The 9716-nt window shown below is 45.5% G+C and overlaps 1 protein-coding gene across 1 annotated transcript; it reads left to right on the top strand.

The window, feature by feature from the left end:
* The first annotated feature begins 897 nt into the window (after window positions 1-897).
* LOC120060954 (fidgetin-like protein 2) lies at window positions 898-4458 on the top strand. The gene is made up of 3 exons (XM_039010406.1): window positions 898-916; window positions 2312-3493; window positions 3572-4458. Exons 1-3 carry the CDS (start codon window positions 898-900, stop codon window positions 4456-4458), a joined length of 2088 nt encoding a protein of 695 aa, XP_038866334.1.
* Window positions 4459-9716: the final 5258 nt, after the last annotated feature.

Raw genomic sequence — 9716 nt, 5'->3', positions numbered from 1 at the left:
GCGCAAAGGGGTTGGTTCAGGTGGGAGGGGCCAGGGGGGAGGGGAAGGGGTGACAGCATGCAGCAGGGAGATAACAATAGGTCATCTGGGAGTGCTGCTGGTGCAGGGAGCATTAGGATAACCTTATCAATACTATCACCACCACACTACTAACACAACCTGGGAAACAGCTCCATCCAATTCCTCCTGGCCCCTTACCTCTCTCTCTCTCCAGCTCTCTCACTCTCTCTCCCCGCTCTCTCGCGCTCTCTCTTTATCTCTCTCTCACTCTTTTTATTTCATCTTTCTTTCTCCCCCTCTCTGTCTTTATTCTCCTCCTCTCTCCAGTCTCTCTTTCCCTCTCTCTCTCTCTCTCCCTCCCTCTCCCTCTCTCCACTCTCTCCACCCCCCCCCCCCCCCCCCTCTCTCTGGGTAATATGAGCTCCTTCTGTTGCCATGCATGATGGTAACACTAAAACACAATCCACTACCAGCAGGAGAAACAGGAAAAAGTCATTCCCACTAACAGCCTCTCTGATAAGAGGTGTTCTGGCCATGTATCACTGTGGACACAGTAGTAGCAAAGAGGAAAACAGGCTGAGGAAAAAGAGATTGTTGATGAAAGGAGTGTTGAAAGGCCTGTTAAACAATGTTAAAAGACAAGTGAGGTTGAGGGACGTTTTCCAATAATAATATATGTGAGTAGAAGAGAATAGGTTGCACATAAAAACAATAGGCTTTTATAGTGTTTCAACCAGTGGAGGCTCCTCATAGGAGGAAGGGGATGATCATCCTTTTAAAACTCCTTTTTAGACAAAACTATACTCAATATACTCATGTCACCAAATGTTTGATTGAAACACATTGTTTGCAATGAAGGTCTATAGTAGCCTCACCAGCACTCTGTAGGTCAGCACCATGGTGGAGCCGGAGGACAGTTAGCTTCCATCCTCCTCTGGGTACATTGACTTCAATACAATACCTAGGAGGATCATGGTTCTCACCCCCTTCCATAGACTTACACAGTAATTATGACAACTTCCGGAGGACGTCCTCCAACCTATCAGAGCTCTTGCAGCATGAACTGACATGTTGTCCACCCAATCAAATGATCAGATAATGAATCTAGTACTGAAAGCATAAGCTACAGCTAGCTAGCACTGCAGTGCATAAAATGTGGTGAGTAGTAGACTCAAAGAGAGAGAAAAACAATAGTTGAACAGTTTTGAACAAATACATTTCTTCCAAAATGAAGGAGAAGCAAAAGGGAGTTAGTGACATATTTACTTAACTAGCAAATGCAGCTAGGTAGACTAGCCTACTCAAACACCCTGCTCAAACAGAGGGATGCTAGCTCACTGGCTATGACTATTCAACACAACACTGGAACAAAAGAAGGAAGGGAAGCACTGCTAAGGTACACAATAGCAGATTTTGGTAGACGGAAGGTGCTCTTTGGTAAAAGGGGTAAATTGGTCATCAAAAAGAAAGGAGGACCAAGGCACTCTTCATATAATTAATTAAGATGCCTTTATTTGTATGGCATGTTCAATGGAAGAAAAAAAAAATAAACACTGGAACTCTTCCAAGTCAAGGTAAGCTTTTGGTTTTACTAATTTTTTGCCACCAGTGCTAAACTGCTTACTGACTGTACACCGTAACGTTACTGCATGATTGCAGGGGGTTTACTAACTTGTTAGTTCTATTAAATATGTTGACTACAACGTTACTTTAGCTAATATGGTGACACAGATGTAGACTGTGTGTAGCTGTTATGATATGGCTTGGAAAGGTTTTTTCGCCTGGTCACATACAGCTGATGTGTTGTGCATTGAAGTCCACAAGCGAAGGGAAAAGTTTGAAGAGGAGATTGCAAAGATGCGGGAAGGAATACATTGTGGCTGCTATGAAAGTGAACTGTGTTCACGTGTGATCAGGTGTATATTAATTCCGCCAATTCTGTTGACAAACTTTTCATAGGCTAGGTTGTAGCAACCTCATGATGGGTATAGGGAAAATTTGAGTATCATGTAGTACCCTAAACCTATCGCTGTTACATTGAAATGGGTGAATGGAATATGATTGACAGTCATCCAATATGCTTTAATAGAAATAAGGCCATGCTCATGATTTTTTAAAATCATCCTCCCTTCATCTTAAACGGCACCGACCGCCACTGGTTTCAACACATTTATTGTTCTGTGTTGTCTCGTATATTTCCTGGGTTCTGTCTCTGTCTCCTCCAGGCTTGTATAAGATGCACTGGAACCACTGTCCTAAACAGCACCTTCCAACCTGGTGTCTCTCTCTCTTTCTGTTTCCTCTCCTCCAGGCCTGTATAAGATGCACTGGAACCCGGAGCATGCCCAGTCCCTCAGCCAGTGGCCTGAGCAGCACCTGGATGTGTCCTCCACCACCTCCTCGCCGGCCCACAAGTCCGAGCTGTACACCGCTGGCCGAACCCACGCCCGAGGAGGCTCCACCCACGGCTACGCCTGGGCCAATGACGACATTGGTGCCCTAACCGCCTCCAATCTGCTAAAGAGCTATGCAGAGAAGTACTCTGGTGTTCTAGACTCACCCTACAACCGTCCACCGGGGCCCACTGTAGGGGCCTACCCAGAGCCAGGGGCCTTCGGGGGCCTCAATGGCCTCAAGACTGAGCTGGAGCCCTGGCCCCTGAGCCACAGTGCGGAGGGGCCCTACCCCGGGTCCCTGGATGGTCTGTCAGGCCCCAAGGTTGGGGCCACATCAGCAGGGCCCCCAGGGGCCAGCAGTGTGTCAGTGGTCAACAGTAACCTCTCAGACTCTGGATATAGTGGTAGCAGCTCCTGCTCTGGGTCTCACTCTGGTGACTACAACCCCCCCAGCTACAACGGTACCTACCTCTCGTCTGGGTACTGCCCCGGGCCCCTGCCTGGCTCAGCACTTCCCCCCGCCTCCCTCCACCACCCCCTCCAGCCCACGCCCACCCTGGTGCCCAGCTACTCGCCCTCCACCCAAGTTTACAGCTACCCGCCAAGCAGCTACCCCCACCAGCCCAGCCTGGCCCCCGCTTACAGCCACCCCTCTGCAGGGTACTTACACTCCGGGCTGGCCACCCCTACTCCTCTCCCCTCCCGACCCACCGTAGTCGGGGGTAGCTACAGCTACCAGGAGTCTGGAGGTGGGGTGAAGAGGAAGGCATTTGACATGTCATTGGAAGAGGAGGGGGAAGGTTCTCGATACAGGAAGTATTCAGGCTACGACCCAATGAAGTCCGGAGGAGGAGGGGACTCTCTCTCTCCCTACAGCATGGGGGATAAAGGAAACATCAGATTCACCACAGGCAGCACAGATCCCCTGGCATTTAAGCCCAGTAAGCCCTCCTCCCAGCCCCTGGTGTCCCCTCCCTATATGGTGGCTGTAGCAGGGGAGAACAGCCCGGCAGCAGGGATGACTGAAGAGAACGGAGGAGGAGGAGGGTCAGAAAACCAGGGCTTCTCCCACTCCCAGCAGCAACAGCAGCAGCACCGCTCCTCCCAGGCTCACAACCAGAAACGCCCCTCCATCCACGGCCAAGGCCAGCCTGGGTCTGGACCAGGGGAGACAGCCAGCCTGAAGAGTCCAGACCCCATGGTTCTGGATCTAGTCAACGGGGAAGTGCTGGACTGCAGCCCAGCCCTGCTATGGGGGGAGCTGGCTGGGCTGACCCACGTCAAAGCTGCCCTGGAGGAGGAGCTGTTGTGGCCCTGTCTAAGGCCCAGCCCCACCATCCTCCCCCCAGCCACCGTGCTGCTGTTCGGCCCCCGGGGAAGCGGGAAGACCACCCTGGCCCGCTCCATGGCCGCCCAGCTGGGGGCCTCCTTCTATAGGCTCAGCGGGGCCATGTTAGCTTCTAAAGGCAAGGTGGATGCCGAGGGGATCCTGGGGGCCACGCTGCAGGTGGCGGGGGCGAGACAGCCTTCTGTTGTGCTGCTCAGTGAAGTGGAGGCTCTGGAGGATGAGGAGGGGCTGAGGCAGGTGTTGCTATCCGCCCTGGAGAAGGCCCAGATGGGGTTAGGGTCGGCGGGGGGAGCCCCTGGGCTGGTGATCGTGGTGTGTACCACCGGCAGGCCAGACCTGCTCCAGGATACGGTGCATCGGAGCTTCGCCAAGCACTACCACGTGGGCCTGCCAGATGCGGGGATGCGGAGACAGGTGCTGCTGCAGGCGCTAGTGCCCCAGGGATGTTCTCTCAGTGACAGGGAGCTGGGGGCTGTACTGCAGCGGTCAGAGGGCTTCTCTGTGTGGGAGCTGCTGCAGCTCTGCCAGCAGGCCCTATCCTCAGCATCCTCCTCGGGCCCTCAGGGGCCCTTACACAGCCTTTCAGGACAGGCTACGGGGCCCCCAGCCCTCAAAGACTTTGAGAACGCCTTCTGCAAGGTGCGTCCGCAGTCGCACGCCACCCCGAAAGAACTGGACACTTGTATGGAGTGGAGCAAGGTGTACAGTCAATGAGAAGGCAGGAAGGCAGGGAGACAGCCACTGTATGTAATATAATGTAGGGGACTGTGAATGTAAACCCTGTCTTCACTTTTGACATGATGACAAGTCTTGGGAATGTTTTACTGTTTAGTTTTTTTGTAATTACTTATTATTATGCAACCAAAAGAGTTAGATTGTCAAGATCGAAGGTTTGGGAGAGATGAGAAGCAGATTTAACATAGGTTTCTCTGGTTAGCATGCTGATGTTTCTATTAAATATACATATACTTTATTTTTCCCAAAGAAAAAGATAGATGAGGCCTTTGTGGACGGGGCAGTGTATTACAGTAGTAGTTGAACCTATATGGTGGGATAACTGCATCATTGGAGATTACTTCTCAAATCCTAACTTGAGATCCATGTGCATAACTTGTCTCAAATCTCGACATCAGTGCATGAATCACGCAAAAGTCGAGTTTTGTGCAACGTGCATCTCTAGACAGTTTGGATTCCACCCAAAGATCCATATTTTTTTGTGATCCAGGACATAAATCAGTAATGTGTTGTCAAGGTGACGTAGTCCCAGGTGATGGATCATCAGGGTCTTTAGGAACAACCTGGACTTGTCCAATAAGAAACACCTTTTTTTTGCTTTCCGTTGCAAAACAGATTGAAAAGGGGCAGGACTACCTGGACTCGTCCAATAAAAAACACACATTTTCGTTGCAAAACATTTTAAAACATTTGTTTCCTAATGAACATGTCCCAAGGATTGTTTGAGAGATCCCTCTGTCGTCTGACTGTTTTAGTTTTCATTGGTCATTTGGTGTGTGGAAACAGCTTAGAATCTATTTGAACAACTATGGTGGGGTTTTTTCCCACAAAAAAATGATCAACAATTCCTCATTGTCTCTTAGCATTATGGGTTATTAACTTAAAACACCGCTTTTAGCTTCTCACCAAAGTCATGTCATTGTGCTGAAATAATTCAACAAAACGCATCATCATCATTTGATCTGGTCTTATCGTGGACACTTTGGGATCAATGGTCCCTCTTCCCCCTATAGTACAGTATCACATCATTCACAGCTGTTTTGGAGACAAACCCACTACAATAGCTCATCAATTGTGTACATCCTGAATGGTGCTGTACGTACAACAAAAAACGTTAACATGCAACTTTACAAAAACGTTGAAATAGAACATAAAGGTCATGAGACTAGGTTGTGGTTGAATATACAACACTATCATTCAAAGCCATGAGTATAACATCCACACATACAATATATTTGAACTGTGGTTTATCACACATTCCTCATTCGGTGCAGTTTTCCCTGAGAATGCTGCTTTAATACAGCCCTGTAACACAGACAAGCACAGCAAGGCAAGATGGCGCTTCCTTTGATGTCTGTTTGTCTCTTTCACCTATCTGCTGGTTTTCTTCGTATGTATGTATGTAGTCTTGTTTGAAATGCTCAGGAAGAATTTCTTTACCTCAAAAAAGAAATAAAGAATGTATGTAGTCGTCAGTCTTAGTGAAGAGAGTCAAAGAGGGGAGGAAGAGCTGACGAGCAAGAGGAGAAAAGACCTCACACAGTCCTGTTGTATACACACTGCAGCTGTCTGTGCATATGCCTCGAGGGAGAAACTTGAAAATGCTACAAAGAGTAACATTGAATGTAATTCAGGTATTTCAAAGGATATTTGATCCCATAAAATCCATGTTTTTATTATTATTATATATGAATATATAAATACAAAAAAATCGTATCCTTTTATTTTTAATGTAGATGTTTTTGGTGGAATGATGATTGTCTTTATGAAGTGTTATGTAGAACACAGAAAATATTCATTTTTTGCTGGACAAACTGTTTACAAATCAACCCAAAGCATTGTGAGTTAACATGTCATATTCATGCATTAATGTTATATACATCTTTTATTGTAATAGATGCAACTCTTTATCGAAATCTATTAATAAAAGGTGCACATTTATATTCCAAGCCTGGACACAGACAAGAAGCAGTAAAACCATTGTCATATACATTTAATTCTCATATACATTTAAGTGTCATATACATTTAATTGTCATATACAGCAGAAAGAAAATAGAAAATGAGCAAGGACCTAAAGATGAATCAGTTATATGCATTCGGCAGCTAATCATGTCTAACAATAACCATATATTGTTAATCAGTATTATGCATTATGTACAATACAATACAATCCTAAATATAACATGACAATCCAGAGAAAAGCATACACACAGGGTTGTGCTATCGCTACTACTCTGTTTAACAACAGCCTGGAAATATCTTGTCATTCAGTTGAGCTGCAGGTACTGAGGTGAGGTCATGATTATTGGACCGTTACCATGGTGTGCAGACCGGAGGTACACTGGAGGATGATGTAATCGTCTTACATTTACATTTTAGTCATTTAGCAGACGCTCTCATCCAGAGCGACTTACAGTAGAGTGCATACATTTTATTACATTTTACATACTGAGACAAGGATATCCCTACCGGCCAAACCCCCCCTAACCCAGACGACGCTATGCCAATTGTGCGTCGCCCCACGGACCTCCCGGTTGCGGCCGGCTGCGACAGAGCCTGGGCGCGAACCCAGCCCAGCCTGGGCGCGAACCCAGAGACTCTGGTGGCGCAGCTAGCACTGCGATGCGATGCAGTGCCCTAGAACACTGCGCCACCCGGGAGGCTGTCTTCTGCTCCTTCTCCGTCTCCCCATCTCTCGCTCTTCTCGTTATCTCTCTTTCTCTGTACCCAATGCAGTTATTATAGAGGTAGGGTCGTCCCTATAGCCCTAGCTGCTGGCCCCAGTGACCATGTGGCTGGCCCCCTCTGCCCTCTCCCTCCTCCATCGATCCCTCCCCTCCTCCTACCCCCTGCTTCCCTCCTCCTTTTGGAGTGGCATTGCTCTGATTGATGTCCGGGAACCTAATATCACAACCCTGGCCTCTCTCCAGTCTCCCCTGTACAGCTGGTGGCTTCAGTCATGCCATAGAGCCGGGTCAAACACACTGACCCCAGGGTTGAGGCACATTTGGTAAAAGTAGTACACTATAAGGGGAATAGGGTGCCATTTGGGACACACAGTAGGTCTAAGAAACTGGAAATACATCTTCAAACTAAGCAGGAGAACTAAGCCTTAGGGAGCCTCTGAGAGATGGGTTTAAATATGTAATAATTTATGTGTCATAACATTAAGATACATAATTTATAAGGATCATTAGAGGAAGTTATAATTCGTTTTCAGATAGAGGTGTTACATATCAGGCAGGGGCTGGGGCTTGAGGCAAATTGTCGTAGTTTATAACAGAAGTCATGGGAGTTTAGTTCATGAAAAGCAGCCGATATCAATACTATCATTAGTTAATGTGAATAATGAAAAATATTTTAGCTATTTCCCAGAGCCCAGATTCCCAAAATCCTCCATGTTTGTCAAACATGTAGATTCAGAAAAACATAATAATTTTGTTCATTATTCTGTCAGTTGTTGTTTTATTGTTTTTCATTAATGGATTACCTCACTCTACATATGTTACTGCTTAATGTATTAATCAGAGATAATGAGTGGGAATAGGTCTTATCGTTAGAGGTATTGATGATTGGGTGAGGTAGTACTTCCTGTTTGACTCATGCATATCATTGATATCATCTCTACAATACACCTTTGTTTAATCAGTGTTGTGTCTTAAAGCCAATAAGGAAACAAAAAATACAACAACAGTTTGTTCAACAAAATAGGCTTTTGTTAGCTGTTTTTAATCTAATATTACAGTAACTTTGTTCTTGCTTCTTGTACATCTTCTGTAACCATTTCTACCTCATTTGGCAACATATTGTACATGAAAGTATTAATTTCATGTCTTTTTTATGTCTGTTTTCAAACTGATAATAATGTTCTTGAACTGTAATAACGGTCTACCTCAGAAAAGACTGTATTTTAAGAGAATATTATTACACAATATTAAACAGAAATATGTCAATATTGGACTGTTGGCCCTGTCATTCTTTTTTTAATGACATTAGTGTATGATTTTTTTTTAGTATTTTGACAGTTTTAAAATGAGAAGAGGATACAGGTAGGTGGGACGAATAGATGGGGGGATTGAATCCCAGTCCACAGTGGGGAGCTTGATGTATGTGCCAGAAGTCTTGCCACTCAACCACAGCTTTGATCAACCTCGGGGTTTTGGTTGAGGAGTTCTGATTTTGGATTCCAATTGGGTTGTTAAAAAATTCCAATTCCAGAGAGTGCTGGAATGACAACATGGTTTCATCTTACCTCACTCCACATCCATATCCTGGACTGACCCCAATGTTAAGGTCAGGTAAGTCACTTCAATTGATTAACAAATCATTTAATAAATCAAAACGCTAATGATTTTTCGCACTAGCAGTAACATGGCTTTATATACTGAACAAAAATATAAATGCAACATGCAAAGTGTTGGTACCATGTTTTATGAGCTGAAATAAATGATCCCAAAAAAAATTAGTACGCACAAAAAGATTATTTCGCTCAAATTTGGTGCGCAAATTTGTTTACATCCCTATTAGTGAGCATTTCCCCTTTGCCAAGATAATCCATCCACCTAACAGGTGTGGCATATCAAGAAGCTGATTAAACAGCATGATCATTACACAGCTGCACCTTGTGCTGGGGACAATATAAGGTCACTCTAAAATGTGCAGTTTTGTCACAAGTGTCTCTAGTTTTGAGGGAGCATGCAATTGGCATTCTGACTGCAGGAATGTCCACCAGAGCTGTTGCCAGAGAATTTAATGTTAATTTCTCTACCATAAGCTGCCTCCAATGCTGTTTTAGAGAATTTGGCAGTAGGTCCAACCGGCCTCACAACCGCAGAACACGTGTATGGCATTGTGTGGGCGAGCAGTTTCCTGATGTCAACGTTGTGAGCAGAGTGCCCCATGGTGGCATTGGGGTTATGGTATTGGCAGGCATAAGCTATGGACAACGAACACAATTGCATTTTAACGATGGCAATATGAATGCACAGAAATACCGTGATGAAATCCTGAGGCCCATTGTGAGGCCCATTTTTTTAAGGTATCTGTGACCAACAGATGCATATCTATATTCCCAGTCATGCGAATCCATAGACTAGGGCTTAATTAATTTATTCCAATTGACTGATTTCCTCGTATGAACTGTAACTCCGTAAAATCTTTGAAATTGTTACATGTTGCGTTTATATTTCAGTTCAGTATAGTTAGGCTATATTGCCGCCGTGCTATATATTCACA

This window comes from Salvelinus namaycush, chromosome 16, assembly GCF_016432855.1.
Source record: "Salvelinus namaycush isolate Seneca chromosome 16, SaNama_1.0, whole genome shotgun sequence".
In the NCBI taxonomy this organism is placed as follows: Eukaryota; Metazoa; Chordata; class Actinopteri; order Salmoniformes; family Salmonidae; genus Salvelinus; species Salvelinus namaycush.
This window is presented reverse-complemented; position numbering and strand designations above follow the sequence as displayed.

Excerpts from the sequence above, each read along its gene's own strand:
- LOC120060954 (XM_039010406.1), top strand. Across the intron at positions 3,494-3,571 it reads GCAGCAACAGCAGCAGCACC|CCAGCCTGAAGAGTCCAGAC; the intron begins GCTCCTCCCAGG and ends CAGGGGAGACAG.